At 39.9% G+C, this 22,411-nt stretch overlaps 1 protein-coding gene across 1 annotated transcript in view; it reads right to left on the bottom strand.

Moving 5' to 3' along the window:
* Positions 1 to 22,411, bottom strand: part of LOC142389742 (prickle-like protein 2) — a 42,634-nt gene that overhangs the window by 5,213 nt on the left and 15,010 nt on the right. Inside the window, exons 2-5 of the mRNA XM_075474763.1 lie at positions 4,075 to 4,259; positions 940 to 1,053; positions 692 to 829; positions 189 to 392 (exon numbers count right to left, since the gene is read on the bottom strand). Coding sequence (XP_075330878.1) covers positions 189 to 392; positions 692 to 829; positions 940 to 1,053; positions 4,075 to 4,259 — 641 coding nt within the window. The remainder of the gene's footprint in view (positions 1 to 188; positions 393 to 691; positions 830 to 939; positions 1,054 to 4,074; positions 4,260 to 22,411) is intronic.

Below are 22,411 nucleotides of genomic sequence, written 5' to 3'. Positions count from 1 at the left end.
ACATGGACCACAGTATTTTTATGTAGTTAAAGCTATCTCAAACCTGCTTTCCCACAAATGAAGATTTATAAAACAAGATGACTTTCTGAAACATTGTCCATACTGGCTTAGACCCCATCCAAGTCTATGAGCTATGAACTATTCAGTCTTTTTCAACCACGAAGGGCTCCAGGCCCAGACAGGCGTACCTCATCACAGGCACAGCAGCGGGGTTTCAGCCTCTCGGCATGGTGCCGGCCACAGTAGATCTTGCCATCCTGGTGGAAGTATATGAGATCCACCAACAGTTCCTCACATGTGCAGCAGACAAAGCAATGAGGGTGCCAGCATTTTCCATGCCCTGCTCTGGCAGCAAAAACTACAATGTCCCCTCCATTTATCTGACTGCCACACTGTAGGAGGTAGGAAAGGAAAGGAAAGGAAAGGAAAGGAAAGGAAAGGAAAGGAAAGGAAAGGAAAGGAAAGGAAAGGAAAGGAAAGGAAAGGAAAGGAAAGGAAAGGAAAGGAGTCCAAGTTGTAGTGGAAGAAATATTTGAGGAAATGATGAGTACACACTTTAAGATGGAAATGAAAGATAAAAAAGATTTTCATAGAGTCCATACATTTGTTTAGTTGGCTTCTTATATATTCAGCAAATACAAAAAGTAGGCCAAGAATGCCAAAATAACAAAATGTAAATTGCTATGTTTACCTTGTCACAGACCGCTCCATTGATGGTGAGGGGGAAAGGACGGACGTTGCCTCTTCCTAAGTTATCCTTCTTCCTCTGGTTGCTGAAAAGCTTAAGCTCCCGTTTCTCCTCCTCGTCCATCGCATTACAATAACGTACCTGAAGCATCATGGCTCATCAACAGGTGGTATAAGAACTAAACAATTGTAACTACCAAAGATCAATGGTGTTCGTCTGTGAATAACAAACAGCAAAAAAATGGGCTTTACCTCATTGTCATGCGGTGGCAGCTGGTGAAGCAGTTGCTTGATGCGATATTTCTCTCCAGGGCTGTTAATATAGGGGACCTTCTCCTCTGGTAAGGAGTTATAATATTGATGGACCTGAAACAAACAAATCCAAGATATAGCTCTGATCCTGCCTTTAAGAGTTCAGATTAAAATGAACCCAGTCATTGTTTCTTATCAGTTTCAGGTGTGTCATAGAACTCCTATCAGGGCCAGGTTTGAAATTGACTTTTGTTTGAGTCTTATGCTTTGTATCCTCTAAGCTGAAGATACACAGCTGGCTCTTTAGCTTCAGAATGCTCCATAAACTTGGATAACCTAATCTGTAAGAGTGAAGCAAAACAGTGAAGAAGCACGATGAAAGAAAAAAAAAAGAGAGCTGGATGGAAATGCAGATTGATCATTCTCTAAGGGGTTAGCGTTGCAAGCAACACTGTTCGCATACAATTCATTATGTAATTCATTGTAATGTAAACCCGACTTACACAGATGTTTTTGGATCAGTATGGGTACATTTATATATGTGGGCTGGTATACAAAATCTGTCTTCTTTTACAAATTCAAGTGACAAACCCGTACAAATGAACCTGAAATTAATTTTGAATGAATTCATCATGCTCTTCATGCCAATGGAACTTGTTTATGTTTTGTCCTCAATCATCGCTGACCTTGGAAGTCAGTGTCTGGAATTGAAAGTGAGCTGCACAATGAGCTCTGTGCTGCTGCTGCACACGCAACCTTGAACAGAATCAGGTTCTTTAATTTTTTAAGAGGTAATATTCACATTGCTTTAAGGAAATCTGAGTTACCCTTTATTAGAATTCATGGTGCAGTAGTGCCTGGTATCCACAGCCTGAACATCTGGTAGTTGCATTTTTGTTGTTTAAATACAGAAAACCCTGATCTGCATTTTGAGAGATAAACACTCGAAGATAGGTAAAAAATCTTGCTGGTTTGTCCGATTTTCAGCAAACCAGCCTTTTACTCAATGTTGCCTGTGTCCAGTCAATTTTGTTTCAAATCTGTTAGGTAGAAAGGGAGGGGGAAAGCAACAAAATCTCAGACCCCTACATCTACTTCTGTACAGTGCAGGGTGTCAGTTGAGTGACGGTTCTCTCAACTCTGTCCCTTTAAAGGAACTCGGAACAAGAGAGAAAAAACTTTCAATGAATATTGGTTTTACAAAACTCTGAATGCAGTTATCTTGCATGGTGGTTTTAGAGATTATTTTTTATAGATGATAAATCTGACAATCATTTTATGTGCTAATTAATTCTGTTATTGTGAAAAATGTACATTGCATTGCCCTAATTTGGTCAAATATAGTAAAACTACTATCCTTGAGGATTGATATCAGGATTAATCTCACTTATTTAAACCTAAAAAACTAGACAACTATTTGCATGAAAATAAGAAAGGATAAAGAATAAATGTGTCTTTATATGTTGAGCGGCAGCAATTATGTCTGTGGCATATCTTTTCTGTGGTAGTTGTCCATCTATTTTCAATGCAAAAACGACCATTTTCAACACATTTAGAATTATATTCAAAACTTGGAAACTTGGAAGGAAGTGGAGTATTGACAGGAAGAACCTAGTAAATTCTGGTGGATTAATCACACCTCTTAAAATTGTAATATAGGGCTCGGGTCTTGGTGGTGGCTTGTGCTCCCAGTTTAATAATCTTTTATGAATGCAATTACTAGAAACTGGGCCACAGATGGTCTAGGATTGAAATTTAAATTGCCACAGTTTGGAGTACTTTGTCAAAAACTTGGGAAACAAAACATTCCAATAAGACAATCCTGACACAGCTCAGTCTTAATGACGCAGTAAGTGTGTTCAATTTTGGAGATTTTGACTTCTGACAGCTCGATGAGCCATTGCAAATGAAATGATGATTTCCTTTTTAATTACACTGTACAGAGAGAAACTAGACGTGACAGGCTTAAAAATCATTACATTCAAGTGCATTAAAAAGGAAACAGGCAGCTACAATTGCCTGCACCTCCTGCTGGATGACAGAGGCTGCAGCCTCTTTCAGCATCCTGTCAAGATGGCTGACTGGAGAAAATGACTGTTATCAGCCCATCCTGTCATCTGTTAACAGAACCCTAGGAGGCCTGTTGCATTAGAGTGTTTCACTTACTAAATAAAGACAGAGGGGCTTTTAAGTTGGTACAGTTGAACAAAATGTGTTTCTTATGTCAGGAGTGGCAGAAAACAAGAGACAAAAAAATAAAGAAATTAGAAGATATCTTCTTAATTTTGCTTGGTCATGCATGGAATTAAAAGGCATTCAAACAGCAAATGAGTCCAGACAGGGGATTGTGAAACCTCCAAGCTCAAACAAAAAGCAAAAAATGTTCAATTAGATTCAGCAAAACATTCACAGATTCTAATTACTTCATTTCCACTGGGTTTACATTTGCAGGAATGTGCTAAGATACAGAACAAAGTAAGGCATTTTGTGCCAAAAGCATCATTACTGTAAATGGAAAACAACAATGTACACACAGTTTAGAATTTATGAAAGTATAAATTGAATCACTGGAAATGATCACGTATTCGATGGTGATCGGAGAAACTGCTTCTTCTATGTATGAATTCCTCCTTTACATTTGAACATGTAAAAGATAAATACTCAGTCTCACACTTAGTGCTGGGATTTTCAGATATTGCATCAATATGTTCATTGCTTCACAGCAGTTCTTAAGATTTGATAAGATGTGATTTCTCCTTATGATGTCAGTACGGATGTCATTCTGTCTGACCTATGTAACATCTGTTTTAACACTGGCAGCTGAAAAATGTCCTTAAAATGATTCTTTCATGACAGTCTGAATGATTTGACCTGTAAGACATCCCCTCTCCAACCCTAAGAGACTTAAATACAAAGAGGGGGATTTAAACATGTTGTGATATGTTGTCCTTTTTTCAGGATGATGAATTTTATATCTAGATTATTGGGAAAGGGACACGTATCGTCCAGATTATTACATTTCTCTGAGTGCTTCAGCTCATTTAGATATGGTGTGATTGGGATGGACAAAAAGAAGCTATAAATACTGAGGCACTAAGTCTTAATTGAAAATTGAATGTGTGCGAGATTATCTACCTGCTCAGGACTGAGGCCGGGAGGGACCCAGACATACTCCTCCAGTGCACATCCAGAGTCGTCGTCAGAGGTGGAGTTCCTCTGGAAATCGTACATCAGCTTGGTGATGGTCTTCTCCATCTCCAGTGACATGACGGTCACAACATGCTCCTCTAAACAAGCTGCTTCAGTGGACACAGGTATTCCTGTTGGGGGAACAAATACAAGAGTGAGTGGATGGCAAAAAGAGAATAAGAAGACTAGGAGAATCAGGAAAGGGACGAAAATTGCGAAAGGTTTAAAAGGTTGGGGAGTGTTCTCTCACTGCCACCGCTGGTCGTACTTTGTAATGCAGTTGGTTCTCTCTTCTATTTTTTTTTTTTGAAAAACCTCCAGTTTTTCTCCATTTCCCAAAGTGTTTTTCCCTGGACTTAACTGCAATTTCTATTTTTTTTTGTGTGTGTGTCATTTTAACAGAAATAAAACTAAATAAAAAACCACAATATGTAGTCAAGATGCAATATATGCAAATGTGCTAGCCTGATAAACCAGCCTAAATGGATTGGATGTCTAATTTAGTCTGGCACCGATCAATGGATACAACGGAACATTGTTGATGAGCACAACCCGTTGTCTTTCAAACCGCGTCTGTGCCTATAGGCCAACGCTCTGACCAATCAGCGCAACTGACTGTGACGTAGTAAGCGCGACAGAAAGCTTTGGTGGGAGGGGACTCTTCCAAAACTGATGCCAAGCACAGATTCTATAATAGGACAGATACGCCACTCACGGTGCATTTCCGGTTTCCAACGAGGCGATTTTGGTTGCAGTTCCACCCTCTTTCCACGTGGGGCGCCCAATTTTGGAGACCAGAATGAATGGAGTCCTATGGAGCTATACGCCCTTTCGTGCCCTTATCTCAAGATATAATTTTTTCTCTAGTAATTCGAATGTTGTTTTCGAAAGAGGGTGTTTAGAAAATACCCATGGCTGAGTTTTAGATTTTTAGAGCCACTCATTTGCTTAAAAAAAGGATTTGAAGTGTATTTGACGTCATACATAGCTGGTCGACCAGCTGTCATTAGCACAATGCTAGCGCGTTGTGGACAACAAGAAGCCAACCAGTAAGAAATCAAAGGGATATATGTACTCGTTCAGTTGATTTTTTACTTGAAACCCATGTTGAGCTCTCAGAAACTACATTCAAATCTGAGCGCTCTTGAGGAGACTTAGGTGAAACTGACCATTTGTAGCATCTAGCTCCATTGGGCCCCATTCATTCTGGTCTCCACCGACGCTCCCAGTGGAATTCTGGTGGAACTGCAGCCAAAAAGCCGGTACAATGGGGCTTAATAGAGAGTGGCAAGGCTGTTCGTTATAATGGCTGTGTGCCAAGGCTGAATCAAACGAGCACTGTTCCATTGCCGCCGCCATCTTTCTTGTTGTGCTTTCGCTTGTCTATGGCCGTTTCTCAATACCAAGAATGCAAAGAACAGACTTGTGTTCTTGAGGAGAATGTTCTTGCTAGTCAACCTCGGAAGAATGAACTCGGGAGATCACAAGTACACATGCTCCGTTTTCAGTTTTGAGACGATGCGTTCTTCGTGCCCGAGGCAGCCTGCTCTGATTAAACAGCTGGGCTTTTTCATCCAAGTGCTCTCTCTCGCTCTAATGTGTGTGTGTGTGTGTGTGTGTGCGCGTGTGTGTGTGTGTGTGTGTGTGTATGTATGCGTGTGTGTGTGTGTATGTATGCGTGTGTGTGTGTATGTGTGCGTGTGTGTGCGTGTGTGTGTGTGTGTACAAACATGACTGCCGAAAGGAATATTTGCGCTGACAAGTTTGAGGCGCAGAATTCTTCCGAACAAAATTGTAAATAGCTGGTATTAAGACAAAATAACGATAAAATCGGGATCTAAAGGGCTACTTTCTCGCCTCAAAATGTTTTAAACGTGGATAAAGTGATATATTTAAAGAGTTTAGAGCTAAAATCAGGCATGCAAACTGGTCAGGGGTGAAAAAGGTGACAAGGGTACACGGACACACGGCACGCGCGGAAAAGCGGAAACAAGAGACGCATTAAGTTGTAAATTATACAAAATATATATTATAAAATATACAGTATGTCCCATTTGCATTAAGTAGAGAACAGCTGTGCAGCATAAAAGATGAATTTATAGGTACAGTAGGCCTATCAATTGCATTTACTGTACTATTATGTGTTTGATATATAACATCACAGGTCTTCAAAAGCATTTAACTGTAGTATCATACATTTAATTACATTAAATTTAACGAAAAAGTTAGTCCCATGGTCCTTAAAGGGATACTACAAGTATGTAGGATTAAACGTTTAATTAAAGCTGCAGTCTGCAAGATTTGTTGTTGTCATACGTAAAGTCCTACTTTTTGGCATTTTAAGAGTTTACATGATCTATCAGAACGCTTGAAGTTGAAAACGGTGACCTCCGTAGTCGCAAAATGCAAGAAATGCTTATTTTTTAACCGAAAAATAAAAAGTTATTCAACTTCCTGTCCCGCCCCTTCAAAACACATGAGAACTCGTGCACGTCTACGTGCACGCCAGATGCGCCTACACGACTCCTCATTCATCAACTCACCTGTCATTTGCGATCATGGAAGACACAGTAAGTAGACTAGCCCGAAATGAAGTTCAATAGTCTAGATAAATAAGCGTGGGGACGAGCCTACCTTGTATCGCGCGTGCACAATCGGTGATTGACAGGCAGCAGAGCCCAGCTCGTAACCTGATTGGTTACCTTTTACCGGTCCGGTCTGCAATTTTGTAAACAAACCTGCTGGCTTTGGAGGGACCTAGCGGGACATATAGGGGACCTAGAGAACTCTTTTTTTTTTGTATTGGGGTATTTAATGTACTACTTTCAGAATCCCCGGACAGTTCCAGGCATTATGCTTGAAAAAGAGTTGCAGACTGCAGCTTTAATTACTGCCCCAAGACAGCCTATGCTTAGCCTGAACGATGACTCTCCCGACCACTTTCACGGTCCGCTGTCATTAAACCACGAAAGTGAACTTTTGGCATGCTGAGCCAAACGAGCTCCACGGGAAAAACTTATATCAGCAATTCACTTGACGTACCGCCAGAGACAAATTTGTATCGACAGCTGGCACTCTAACATGAAAAACATTCTCGCGGCAAGCTTAGTTAAACGGCATTTTTTCATGACAGTGTAAGTTTTGAGACATGCATGCCACGAGCACTACGTAATCCTACATTGTGCCCCTTTTAACTTCGATTGATGGTGCATCATACTGGATGAACACGAGTGCACCTGTAGGCTGTCATCATCAACGGGGGTGTGGGCGAACAGCGAGGGGATGGGGGTCGCACTCTCAAATACGACCTGTGGCAGAGCTCTCCGGACTCTGCATTGATAAACTCACGACGAATGAAACGACCTCCTCAAATGGGCAAAATGTTCGCCCTCCTCACTTCTGATTGGTGATAGTGCTTCTCTCACACGCCACTCTTGTCAGTCATTTGTTGTCAAGAGAAGAGAGCGGTGATAGGTCTAGTGTAGTTTTGAGGTTCACAGTTGCACTCGCTAGTTGACATGCTCACCCCCCCCCCCCCATTTTTTTTTTCTCCTCGGATCTACGCGATTCAGAAGAATGACCCATTTTGATTTCAAAACGGCGAATTTCGCCGAAAGGTGGCAAGTTTGCATGCCTGTAAAATGAAATCAGCTTCAGCCTGTTGATTTCGGCTCGGGTAGGAGCGCAGTGCATTGTGGGATATTTGCGCTGACAAGTTAGCACAAGTTAGCTACCGATGCATCCTCGGTAAAATGGGCGTGTCGAGAACACATCCGGGAACTTTCACCGTTCTCGGCGAAATGCGAACTTGTGTATTGGGACAGTACTTGGGCTGCGACTGATGACGTTTCACAAGAACACAAGTACGGACAAGAACGTATATTGAGAAACGGCCTATGTTCGCTTCCACTGCCCAACGTCGCACTGCTCTGTCGTCACTCCCTCAGAACCCTCTGGCCCGCCCGCGTTGATTCAAAACACATCTCTGCGTTGTGATTGGTTTAGTTGCCATCTGCCAGATTCAGGGCAGTATTTTCAAAATGACAAGTGGATCGAGGCCAGACCCAACCGCAGGCAAAACATTTTGCCGTCCAGCAGTTGGCGCTGGTTTTCCAGGCTACAAATGTGCAGAACAGACTTGGCTGTGAATCAGGACTAATCATAAAAACAGAATTAGCCTGTGCCTTTTTTTTTTGCATTACTCACTGAATGTGTATGGTTTATGTTCCTGTGGCCACATTGAGACAAACAGTTTGCTTTTCCGTAACTGCGGGCTTCGTTCACAAGCATTACTAACCCTGGGTTAAATAGGTTTGTATACATAATATATTCCAAGAAAAGTAATCTATCACAGAGAGACTGCATTGTCATGAATATAATCATTTAAGGCCAGCTTATTTTTCTTTTTTTTTTGTAAAAATACAGCTGTTTTAAGCTAAAACCCTGAAAGTGACTTCCAATGAAGCAGATCATAAATTAGCATGGTTGCTGAACCATGAATATCACTTCATAGTACACCCTTCACTCCTGTTATAGGCATTCAAAATATAGAACAAGAGTAAGGCTATGTTCACACTATCAGCTTAAATCTGTCTTTTTCATTTCCAGATTGTGTTGAGCTTGATCTGAGGTCAGAACAATATGAAATCTCTTTTCTGCACATTGGATCTAAGGCACAGTTGGAATAGAAGGACAAGCAAACCCAACTTGATTTGTACAGATGCCTCTCTGGACCCTCAGATCAGATCAGACACCAAAAAAACAGACTGAAAACAGTGACACTATTAGCAGAAGGCTATCGCTGATACTATGGAGTAATATACTGTTGTGGTTACAGACTGTGGTTTCAAATGGATAGATATTTGATGTCTGCACGTACAAATCTATACAACACTTGAAAAAGGTTTGAGAAAAAAATCTGATTGGTCTGATCATGGTCTTGAAATGGTTGCATGCGAACATTTGGTCATCAGTGCTAAAGACAAAGGAGGTCCTCAGACTTGATTATGAGACGAAAATACATGTTAAAATAAATGCTAAAATTCAATGAGAATCCAGAGACATTTCTAATAAAAAACATAAATGTAAACTCATTGGTGGTGTCAGAGGTAAAGTAAGTACGATTCATCCCCTGGGGATTGATACTGTTAGTAGAACATTTCACGGCAAGCTTTCTAACAGATTTGTAAGTTTTAATCAAAGGATGGACTGAACAAAAGAGTTTTCATCTGTGGCTAGATATACTGAGTGCCTTCACACTGCTTTGTATCAAAAAGAGACACAATATCGTATCAGCTATGCAGCCTAAGACATCATCATCCTCATCAGCATCAGCATCAGCATCAGCATCAGCATCAGCATCAGCATCAGCATGCACCATTTTGTCTGCAGTTACAGCTTTGCTTCAACATATGGACAAGAGATCAGTTTTATCTTCTCCTCCTCCTTCGTTCTATCTGAGAGGACAGCAACATTTACTGGCACATGAATAATTAACAGAAGCAGGTATCAAAGTATGAAAATAACTCATTATTGCAGATAGCTAGAATATCTATCAAGCCAACAATCAGCACAGGAGTGCTGTTTTCATCGAATGGGTCGTTATTATCAAAGCTGCTAAGTTGAGAGATTCTAAAATTAGTTAAAGGACAAGACCGTTTTTTTGACATTGGGCCCTTGATTTCATATTATAACATGATGTTCTACTCACCCCTGCTTATTGTTGGTAATTTGGAGCTGTTCCGAAGATATTCGAGAGGCGTCTGGCTGCTCTCTTGAGATATTCGGCCATGAAACGGTTTGCTATGGGCAACGTTATACAGGCACAAACTATGCTTTTTATAATTTATTAATTACTGTACACTAGCACTGATAACGTGGAGGTGCGTCGCTTACTTAAAAAAATCTGGGTTACTGTAATTTTGATTTTTTGTCGTAAAGTGGGTGTTACTGACGTCATCGTCGTGCTACTACCACAGACAGCCCACAGACCTGCTGCCTATTTATTCATTCGGCTAAAATTCAAAATTACAGTAACCCGGATTTTTTTAAGTAAGCGACGCACCTCCACGTTATCAGTGCTAGTGTACAGTAATTAATAAATTATAAACAGCGTAGTTTGTGCCTGTATAACGTTGCCCATAGGAAACCGTTTCATGGCCGAATATCTCAAGAGAGCAGCCAGACGCCTCTCGAATATCTTCGGAACAGCTCCAAATGACCAACAACAAGCAGGGGTGAGTAGAACATCATGTTATAATGTGAAATCAAGGGCCCAATGTCAAAAAAACGGTCTTGTCCTTTAATGTAAATTGATAGAAAAAAGTGTGGTTTCTTGAAATGTCTAGACATCTCATAAAAATGGAAAATCTAGATTGAATGCTTGACATGAGGTTGTTGTTATGTCAGAAGAGAGCACAGTCTGACCTATCAGCGCAGAAAATGTGATAGCAGATGAGAAGAGAAGAGAGACATGAATTCAGTATCCACAGGCAATGTATCCAGGTCTTAGTAGTTCACGAATTGAACTGAATGATGGTTGGTGAAAAAGTGTGAACAGGCCCCGACATCTGTGATTCCACAGGATTTACTCTCAAAACTATGTGGCAGCAACACTATTTCCCACAGATTAGATATCACAGAAAAACACTGCTTAAACCGTGGTCTAGGAACAGCAGACATTTGCACAGACTGAGCCAGTGAGTCAGCCTCCATCCAAGCAGAGCTGAGTACGGTTTATCTCTCTAAGATGGTTGCTGCTGATTTCTTTGTGAAGAGAGAGCAGGTGTGTAACCTTGAGCATCCAGTATGGCCTGAGGCTTCTCGTCATTAGTGCAATGTGGTTGAGTGACTGCACCTGCTGGGTAACCTGCAGCTTCTTAGACATCAATTCAAACAAATCAGATCAGTGATTCAATGCTGAAGAGCCTAACAAAAATGAATATCTACACTCTGGCAACAGCTAAGTCACTGGGAAGCTGGCATTTGTTTTGCATTATGGTGCATTTGTGCTGCCAAAAATCCCCTTGATGATTTTATTAAGGGTATCAAAGGAACATTCCAACGTTTTGGGAGTCACACGACAATCGTAATTCAAAGATCGATATGTTATGTATTACGTTGCAGTTGTTACAAATGAAGCTTCGGCTAATTGTGGTGTGCTGCATTTTTCTGTGGTGTGGATTAGTGGCACTCTTCATTCGATGAACTGTTAGGTTCTCTATTACATGGGCAAAATTGTCTGAAAACACATCCCATGAGTTGAGACGTGTAAACACAAACACAGGATCTGTACTGTAAAATGAGATTACTGTGTGCATATGTGTGGCTGCATTTCGTGGGCAAGCAAAAATTATATGACACTACAAAGGAACAATCTCAAATAACTATAAAGATAACTTGCAGAGGCAGTGCTCTACCAACTGTGCTAAAGCCAATCAATGACAATGTGAGAGATGGTATGTAATAACTTCATAAGGGAGATAAAATGACATGGTGTCAAGTAAAAAAACGTAAATTGTGTGGAAATGATTACACACAGGATCTCTCTGAGTCTCTAGGACCACTAACTATGGCCAGATCAATGGCCAGATCTGCTCAAGTGTTTGGTGTTTGAATAGTATCGAAAGCCTCTAACCGATGGATCTTTGAGTTATGAACAATATAGTGGCTGCATTTTGTGGAGCTGAGCATAACAATAGAAAGCAATAGAAAAGCACCTCATAATGCCTGTCTTTTAATAGATCGAAAAACATGCATTCAAGCCAGCCAAAATTACACAAAAAAAGGAAAATCTTTTTCAGATATATTATAGAAAAGTGTGCAAAGCTGAGGTTGCTATCCTGGTCCAGCTGTCTTTTGTAAACAAACAGTTGTGCAAACGAAGCAGTCTTCCAGTTTGCAAGACTTAGATACACAATACACAAGGGGAACACATGGCAGCTCTTTATGTAGAGCTTGGCTGTGTTGTTGGGCATGTTGAACAGGTCACAGGCTTGTCACTGCAGACATGATCTCATCCTCTCTGACTTCAAGTAAGAAAGGCTCTCCATAACGTCAAAGCACTCCTTTAAATAAATCAAGTTTTCAGAATGAAACATTAAATTTTTAATAAGTCATTTGTGGAAGACAGTTTGATGTATTATGCCAGAAAAAAGGCAGATGTAACTATTAACGTCAGTGACTGCTGTTGCCTTGTACTTGTGCCTGCTGACTGTGACTTACACAGCCGTGTGTTTTATCTGACACGAGTTAAAAAATGTCTACTCTTAAGAAGACGGTTGAATTAAAGCATGAGAGCCCTGCATCGTCTTTTGAGTGAAATTCGTGATAACAAAGCTGCTGACATAGACCAACACTAGAGTACCAATCTGGTTTTATTAAATGTAGTTTTCCTCCTCTTTTTTTTTTTTTTTATAGTCCAGCATTACTAAAAATCCAGGAGAAAACTGTGAAATCCACTTTGCAAACACAAACAAACACACCCTGTAAGACTGAGAGGACGACAGTGTCACTGTTTGCACCAGTGCCTCGATTAATGGCCCCCTCACACCCTGCTTATTAAGATGTACTGTGAGCCTCAGCTGTGCGTTGTTAAACAGAGACAACTTTCATGTCCAACAGTTTCAAAGCAACGTGCCGTCTTTACACCCAAACTTTTGCCTGAATGCACTTGCAGTTTGTACAGAAGGCTGCTGATGAGTGTGTGACTTTTTGACGTAATACACAGTCCCCAGGCTGACGGGTTAGTCATAACACATTCCTCTGTTCTTCCCCAGCAACACAAGAAGAGAGGAGAGACAAGTTGTGAAGTTCTGTTTCCGGATAAGGCTACTTTTGGTTATTCATTTTCATTCATTTCTCAGACAAAAGAGGTAACAGACTGAAGAAGAAAGATGAAGTTTTTCCTGAGTTCTCCGTTTCGTGAGACTTCAGGTTATTCTACTTTTGTTTATGTTCAAATTTTCTTGAGGAAACCATTAATTTAAACCATCTTATGTGTTTACATGTGCGTAACAGTCAAGAAATGTTAACTATTCAGCATTTGCACATCTCTGAATCATCTCATGTGTTGGCAATGTGCAGGAGAGACTGACCACAGCACTCTAATGACATTTATTAAGTCATTTAGTTTAATGGTATGAAGCATATTTCTTTGTCAGAATGTTTCATGTTGAGAAATCTAAAATATTAATTGTGAAGCTCACCAAAGGTATATTCAGCCACGGATTTGGGATTTTATGAGCTGTGAAAGGATCCAGCTCCTATAATTAACTGGGTGAAAAGGCAGAAATAGACATTTATGTGGCACACAGCATTAAGTGATTGCATAACAAATCAATGCACTTCCACCTAGCTCGAGAAAACTAATCAGTGAAATGAGATTGGCTGGAATAAAAAGCTACGATTTGTCTTGATATCTCTCCAGATTTTATACACATTATAACATCTGACCTTTGCACCATGATAGTTGAAAATAACTGAGACAGTATCAGGGAATAAAATCTCAAGATACATAAATTGCCAGATATTCTTGAAATTTAACGTTTTTACCAGAAAAATGATAGGATAATGCATTTGACACAATCATTACAGCGTGATATGGGGAATGCTTTTACGGTCTCACATTTGCACTATTCACAGTTGATTTAAAATGATAAGCATTGTGAAACAGTGTATGGAGGATCTGCAAAATGTTTTCATGTTTATGGTCTTAAAACACAGAATCAAAGGAGGTTACTTGGACTATTTTGCTGAATACAAAATGGGCCCTTAGCATCAAGTCCCTTACATCATTTAACACTGAGTACATGTTTGATTCCTCTCCTCGCCACCTCTACTCACTAGTTAGTCACCTTGAGCAGAAATGCTTGTGGAGAAGTAGGAAGAGACAGAAGGAGAGGCAAGTCTAGGCAACAGCCAAGCAACAAAATCAGACAGCTTGCTTCGAAGCTGTCTTCAAAACATCCATAAATGAATCTGACGTGTGGCACAGCTGCATCATCTGTCTGTTGTTTTGTCATAGCTTACTGCTGTACTTCATGATCTGTCAAATGAGTAATAACACTGATGGTGACAACTTATTTATTTACTTTTAATTCCATTCACAGTGTGGAATAATCTGTCACGGCTGCCAAAAAGACTCCTGCCAAGGACACGTGTGCATCCTTGCTTATGACTCCTCCGGCAAGCCTCCTCCCTCCTTGCTACCTAACGAACTGAGACATCTTCTATGATATCATGTGGATTTTGATTATGGGTCACCTGCAAATGAAAAGAAGAGGGTGGAGACGAACTCAGTGTCACAGTACAAGTATTTTCTTCCAAAGCAGTAATGTGTAGGATTTAGCGGCATCTAGTGGCAAAGTTGCAGAATGCAAGAAACTACGGTGACTGTTACCATGTCAATAGCCATACCACTTAAATATGACAGGGGAAATCAAACACACTGGAACTCTAAGAGCATATTTCTCTCAGTCACTCTCTTATTTTGTCATGATTGGTGAAAAAAATGGAACAGCGCAACTCGTCTCAGCACTTTGTGGCCTGTATAACTGGTCTCCTTTTTGGAAGGTCACTGATTTTTGGAGGACAGCTTGTCCTGGTTACTATTTCCATTTCTGAATAATTTATTTGACTGGACTCTGAGGGGTGCTCACTGACTTGTACATGTTTTTTGTATCCATATCTTGGCTTATGCTTTTTAAACACCCTTTTTTATTAGACCCTTCCTGGACCTCTTGTGCTAACAATACAATAGATTGGAACATCTTGACTCCAAACAACTAATTATGTTGGGCTCTTGCGCAACTGTGTCTTTAGATAAATCATGATATGAGGATGAACACTTTGTAGAGATCTTTTTAACTGTGAGATTATAAAGCCTCTATCTGTAGAAACTGAAAGAAAAGAAATCCTGAATCTGCTTTTCTTCTCTGTTTGAAATTAAGGAGAAAAAAAAAGAAGATACAGAATTGAGCTGCTTTTATAGTACATCGCCTTAAGAAAGGGATTCGGTTTTGAAATGTATTTTTTCTTCAGATACGTCAGAAACTGATGAAAGCTATTTCCCCCAACTGCAGTGACTTGGATATAGAAGAGGAGATAACTCATCTGAAGTGTACTTAGTGAGGCGGCAATCAGCCAACTGTAGGTCAGTTGGAAAAAAACTCTGCAAGTTGCCATGGCAACCGATTGGTGTGCAAAGTCTTGAACAACACCCATCCACTAGTGTCTGTAGAAATGTTAGACTTTATTGATTTAAAAAGAAAGTCCAAGCAGAGAAAGACTATGTTTTTCTCTCTGACCACCATCTTTGTTGGAAGGATTAATCTTCTGCTCACTGCTTTCATTTTCTAACATACAATGTCAGAGTTAAGTAATGAATATTGCACTTGCTCGAGGCAGACCTGGCCTCACAGATCATTAATCATCACTGAACCTGACTTCAGTTTTTGTTTCTATAATTTTCCTCTCCTTTAGCTGAATCCAATTAGCAGAGTCTTCATTTACACATGAATTAATTGAGATTAAGCAGCATCTCTTTGCTAGAGGAAAGAAGATATAGTCACAAGAAAATTGGATAATTTCAAAGAGAAGATGCATTGCGTATACATTCACAGCAGCTCAGATTTCATTGAGAGGATATATTCTTGAAAACATCTGGTATGTGGAAAAACAAAGAGAAGAAAGAATACTGAGAAACAATAGATAAAGGGTGTAGATGAAGCGTTAAGAGCAGTGCTCTTCCTTTTTCACATGTCATGCTTCACCCACCTCCCTCCTTCCTCCACCTATCCTCATGTGCCTCCGACAGGCTCTGTGTGGGTGTGCATGAGAGAAAGAGAGGGTGTGATGGAGAGAAAAAGCTCTTATTTATGTAAAAAGCTGACATGAGAGAAAGTGCTCGGCTGAAGTACAGAGCCTGACCAAAAGGCTTTATTAACTCTTAAAGTCAATGTGGGCATAAAAATGGCAAAAAAAAAGAGGAAATGTTATGCTCTCTGTGTCAGCAAAAGAAAAAAAGTTTAAAAAAAAAAATGCAAATGCTGACTTTTAATCTCTTTAGTCATTACTTCAATACAATGTGTCAACAGTAATTACAATTTCATTGCTCTTTTATATTTACAACTCCCCGTCTAAAACAACCCCCAGTTGTATGGAGTAAAATAGCTGTCAAAAATGTTCGTGTGCATAAACTAGAAATGTGTGCATAAACTAGAAATGCATGCATATGTTTTGATGTTCGTGTGCATAAACTAGAAATGCATGCATAAAGGAGTCCAAAAGTTTTTACATCAAGAATTACAAGTTACGAATTACGAATTACGAGTTACGAGTTACGAATTACGAATTACGAGTTACGAATTACAAATTACGAATTACGAGTTACGAATTACGAATTACGAATTACGAGTTACGAATTACGAGTTACGCATGCAAGTTTTTTTTTTTTTTAAACTTTATTAGTAATTCAACAAAATAACAGTTTACAAATGTGAGCATAACGCCAAAAAGAAGATAGCCAGGGGGAGCATAGGAATAATAATAAAAAGAAGGCCCATATAGTTGTTTTTAATAAAAAAGCAAAAACAACTATATGGGCCTGTTCCCAACTTGGGATTTTGGACGAACTGTTGTCATAATTCCTAATTTTTTTTAAAATTTTTAAAATTTTTAAATTTTTTTTGTTACAAGAGATTCCTTGGCACACATGTCTTTGTGTTCATTAGCTTTCTTGTTGTAAGTGCATCATGAAGGTCATCTTCTTCTTTTTATTATTATTCCTATGCTCCCCCTGGCTATCTTCTTTTTGGCGTTATGCTCACATTTGTAAACTGTTATTTTGTTGAATTACTAATAAAGTTTAAAAAAAAAAACAAACAAACAACAAAAAAAAAAACTTGCATGCGTAACTTGTAATTCGTAACTCGTAACTCGTAATTCGTAAATCGTAATTCGTAATTCGTAATTCGTAATTCTTGATGTCAACTTTTGGACTCATTTATGCATGCATTTCTAGTTTATGCACACATTTCTAATTTATGCACACGAACATCAAAACATATGCATGCATTTCTAGTTTATGCACACGAACATTTTGACAGCTATTTTACTCCATACAGTTGGAAATAAGGTAAAAGGGGCACCCGTGTTTTTTAGGATTTCAATTCATTCATGCGCTGAGAATGAACTTTAACAGCCGCAATCAAGAAAAAAGCAAAACAAAACAAACAAAAACCTGGCAATCTCACATTGACTCTCTTAACAGACAAAAAAGCAGCAGCTAATTGTCTCAGCAGGTTTCTTGGTTGTCAGCTACTGTCAGTGCTCTATGTAGGCAATTATGTCACTGCAAACAAACACTGAGTGGAATTATTAGTCCAACATGTGATGATTAATCACCATTTTTTTCTGTTATGGGCTCTGAAGCAGGATTTAGGCAAACAAAACTGTTCAGGCTTTATGAACGCTGTTAAACATTTATCATTCTGCATGAAACTCCTGAAATCAGATGCAAAATTTGCATCTCATTCACTCCCCTCTCTTGATAATGGCATCTCTTTACAACTTTCAGTAGCATCACTCTCTTAAAGGCTGCACCATCGCTGAAATATTCAAGGCAGAGTACAGTGGGAGGTTTGCAGCTTTCAGCTCATACATTTTTGTTGTTTTGTGTGTGTGTGTATGTGTGTGTAGTGGCTAAACACATGTTAAAGAGCTGGTGGTAGTTCAGTTTAGCCTTTCTACACAAAGTAAAAAACACTTCTTCTATGGGGTGGGGGGTGATTGTGACACTCAAATACTCGATGTGACAAAGCCCATGGAATACAATTTTTGAAAACTTCAAATTTGCTTTTTGTGAAGGGTAAGTATGCTTCAATGTAGCTCAGAAGACACAAAGAAATGTGTGACCTAGTGTCATCATCCAGGCCTCATTCATTTATTAATTTACTGAGGAGATATCACTTCAATCCCTGTCTTTCCGAAACCCTTTCATCATTAGAGGGTGTATAAAGACAACTAAATGTGGTCAGACTTAGGGAAGGGTGGGAAAGGGGGCAGAGCACATCCACTTGTAGAAGCCTGCCTTCTGTCCATGTGTGGAATGTGTCCTCCAAGTGGACAACAAATTGGAACAATGAAAACAACTACAGCAGAGCCTCAGCAGAACAATCATATAGTGACGTCAAAATAAAAAAAAAATTAGACTATAAGATAAAAACAACATAAGCGGCTTACATTTGGAAATATTTGTTCAGGGGCTGAACAAATGTGCCTGTAGAACACAAGTGAAACATTTCAATTATTCTCTTTCTCTTGTTTAGACATGCTGAAAACATTAAAAGATGTTGCATCTGATCAATATTCTCCATATCTCCCTTATTCAAAGAGAAATTCTAATAGTATCAAACACCAAGTGCATCATCACATCGAGAAAGCTACAGAAAATTACAGCTTTGGATTTTGGTTGATAGTTTATCTTTGAATAAATTAAAATGAATAATATTCCATTGCTTTCCATTTATCAATATTGCTTTCATCAGCTGACATTGGCACCCTTCATGCTCGCACCCCTCGCAACACTGAAACTAATTTGACAGATCATCTTATTCCCCACTTACATAATGGACTGACATAATCAATTTTATGGGACCACGGATGAATGAAATATGATATCGTCCTCTTCCCCTCAGCTGGTCTATAACATTTCCAAAAAACAAACAGAAAAGTACAGTGACAAAGTGTAAAATGGATAATATTCTTGTTGAAAGAAGCCACAAGGTGATGTCCTTTGATAGACATTTGAAAAAGAGGTTTCACACAGATTCACATTGCCACAACAAAGCGCTGTTGACAGGACTGAAAAAGTAACCCACTGCTTCTCTGACGCTGGTGTGTGAGCCTCCCTCCCGGACTAACAGCAGCCTGAAATGTCAACCCTTGGCCTCTTTCCCCTCCCCTGCTGACCTCACAGTTATCCTGATTAATAATAAAGGGCTATAGACACATACACACTTATAGAAAAGTTACCTTTCCACAACCACAATTTTCGAACTTGCAGACTTTTTAGCCCGTCTCCCTGAGTGATGGAGGGAAATATCTTACACAGCAAGGAGCAAGTGTGCTAGAGCACGGTAACCATAGAGGATAATGGCACGGGAGCCGGTCGTCATGGAGTTAGTCTGGTTCAGCAAATACAGTATCCCATACCCATCTCTCTCAGATATGCATTCATACACGGAAAGGGAAAAAAAAAACGAAGCAAGAGACTAGACAAGGAATGTATTATTTGTTTACCTAAATGTAAAGACACATATGCAGGAGGTAAAAGAAGGTTTGTGCGTTCTGTATTTTTTGTAAAGAACAGACAGTAAAAGATGCCTGTAGATATTCCTCACATTGCCTCTTACCTAGAAGAATCTTTTGGAATGAAGTATTTAATGCAAGTTCGGTGTATTTCATTCCTCCATCTTGTCTCTTAATCCTAACATGCACAGAAGGGAGGTTGTGAGCGAGTGACTCTGTGTGTGCTTGTGTGTTCAAAGGCAAATTATTATCAAGGACACTCCTGAAAGCAGCCGGTACACTAAAGGCAAATGAGTGATTTTAACGACACAACTGCTCATTAACTGATCAACTCTGATTGGCTGTCAGTACACCATTCATCCAGAATTATATAACCCATCATTTCAAAAACAAACAGCTCTCTTGTAGCGACAATCAGCTCATAATCCATTTATGAGGATTAAATTCTTACTGCAGCTTATTTGGATCAGGACTAACAAGAAATTAATTGAAAGGGGGCTGATCCTGTAGGAATAATGCTCTACAGTTCAGCTGGCAGAGCAGACTGGGAAAAAGCTCAGAGTAAGTGACAATACTGGTGATATGATTTGGAACATAACACACACTTGAAGTGGTAGTCTGCATTACTGACACGGTGTTGGCATCAATAGCTGCGAGGGCAGAATTTCCATTTATTGAAGCTGTGGACCCCAAAAGTAAAGACAACTAAACCGAGATGCTTGAATCAAACCAGTTAAATCACACACAATCTCTCTCACACACCACACACAGACACACACTACTATTCAAGTCACTGATGTGCTAATTGCTGGAGGTGTGTTCCTGAAATCCAAAGTAGGACTCTCTTACCTACAGATGCACAAATTTTCACAAGGACCTGAAAAGCTGTAATTAAAGGGTGACACATCTCTGCTCCTCTCCCACTGTGTGTGGGATGGCCTGAAATAGAATTGCAGGGTTTCAACAGTCAAACTGCACTCCACACCGCTGCACATGCGGGCACCATCCTGCAACTAAGGAAGTGAAATGGATACGGTCTGTTTGCATAGACTAGGAATTTCACCAAATGATCTGACAGACAGGCGCGATCAGGTATGATGACAGGCAAGGCCGAAGAGCAGCGGGCTGTCACAGGGGAGCGACTATCTCAAAATGGAAAAACCCACATTTGCACAAACACTCACGAAGCAGATCAGTCTACCGACCGAGCTTGTGACCTGTGTGAGGAGTGTAGCTGGGAAGGCAGCGGCGCACATTCCCCCTTTCCCACTGCTGCTGGTGATTATAATTCTTGTTGTGTGATGCCATTTGCATCATTTTCGTGAGGGTTTACTTTTCAATATAGGGCCATTATTATTCTTCAGAGCCTCGTGTTGCTGGTGGGGTGCAGGATACATGTGTGCTGTATTTGTGCAGGCGTGTATTTATTTGTCTGTGCGTGTTAATGTGCCTGCGTGCGAATGTGAGAGGTAGAGAAGGAACAGGAGAAAAAGAGTCTGTTGCTATGCATTTTTACACGTCCTCCCACTGGTCTCTTAACATGAAACATCACGCCAGAGAGGAGTTGAACACAAACAGCACAGCATTTTCCGACGATGCACCAACATTTTAAAAATAAAAGCCTTGAATGCATTTCGAGGTCTGGAGCATCTCTGAGTTGTCCTAATGCTGTACGGGAAACGGGCTCAAACCCCCTTTATTGCTTCTTGTTTTACTAAATCACTCCATTACATTGATGGACTCCAGGGTTATAGCAGTGGGGAAGTCATCAGCTTGGTTTATTGTTGAATCACGGCACTATGTTATTCTGCAGGTTCACCTGTAGTGAAGAGTCTTGTTATAGGGTTAGTAACTGTCAGGTTATGTAAGGATTTGAGTTAAACGATTTCCTACTTTATCCAATCAACAGCAAATAAAGCAAATTGCGATCGCCCATATAGAAATCTATAAATAGTGTCACATCTCACATTCTTATGCTCCGATGAGTTTGATGCAAGTTATACAAACTGAAAAACAACCTGCGCCATTTGTCCATGTCCAAGCCCCGTGCCTTCAAGGCCATTACAAGTTTGTTGAATCCTTTTTATGATAGGAGATATGAATGACTCACAAACTTAAAGGAAACATCAAAAGATGGCCTGAAATGACCACTGCAGTAAGACTGGTCACCCTTTGCTGTTACAGTAACAGTGAGAATTGTGTGATCAAGATAATGATTCTCAAAGGTAAAAGGAAAATGAAAACAAATCTCACTCTGGTTGGTTAAAAAGGATATGGAAGCTTGTTGTGTGTGAAATTTCCCCCATATACCTCATCGTAGAGCTCTTGAAAAATCTTTACTGGTTGACTGGGGATGTTTTGCAGGGGCCATGCCCTAGATTTTGTGGGCACATCCACCCAACCCAAACTCTTTCCTTTAAAGACTTAGAAGCCTGACTTCCTCTCTTGGGTCCTGTCATTACTCCTTCAGTTTCTACAATGCTTTGTCATTGCTCATCATGATCAGTCAGTTTCTTCGGCTCATGCGACTGACCCTGTCATTCTTCTTGCAAGGACAGTCTCCTCTGATGAATTTTTTCCATAGCAAACGTAAAAATTTAGAGACACAATAAAAAGCCCCATTTTCTATTTTGCCTCCTGGTTGGTTCCCTTTAGTTAGTGAATTCATGATTTTCATATGACCAGGATGAAATAGAGCATGATCTAGGGGTTCTTGACATGGAAACAAATTATTGTAGCTACAGGTTCACTGAAGGAATAGTTTTATTAAGTTACTTCCTTTGTTAGAAAGTATACTTACCATATCTGACAATGTTTCACATGCAACACAGCAGTATCAGTTTAGGGCTAATATGATTTTATTTTAGCACCAAATAGAGGACGCCTTATTCTGTTCTGGCATCTTTGACTGATGACAACTTGGCAGCACAGTGTGAAATACACACTCGGTCCACACCACAGAAATATTGTCATA

The sequence above is a fragment of the Odontesthes bonariensis genome, chromosome 10 (assembly GCF_027942865.1).
Source record: "Odontesthes bonariensis isolate fOdoBon6 chromosome 10, fOdoBon6.hap1, whole genome shotgun sequence".
In the NCBI taxonomy this organism is placed as follows: Eukaryota; Metazoa; Chordata; class Actinopteri; order Atheriniformes; family Atherinopsidae; genus Odontesthes; species Odontesthes bonariensis.
The sequence above is the reverse complement of the archived record's forward strand: the minus strand, read 5'-3'. Positions and strand labels throughout refer to the sequence as shown.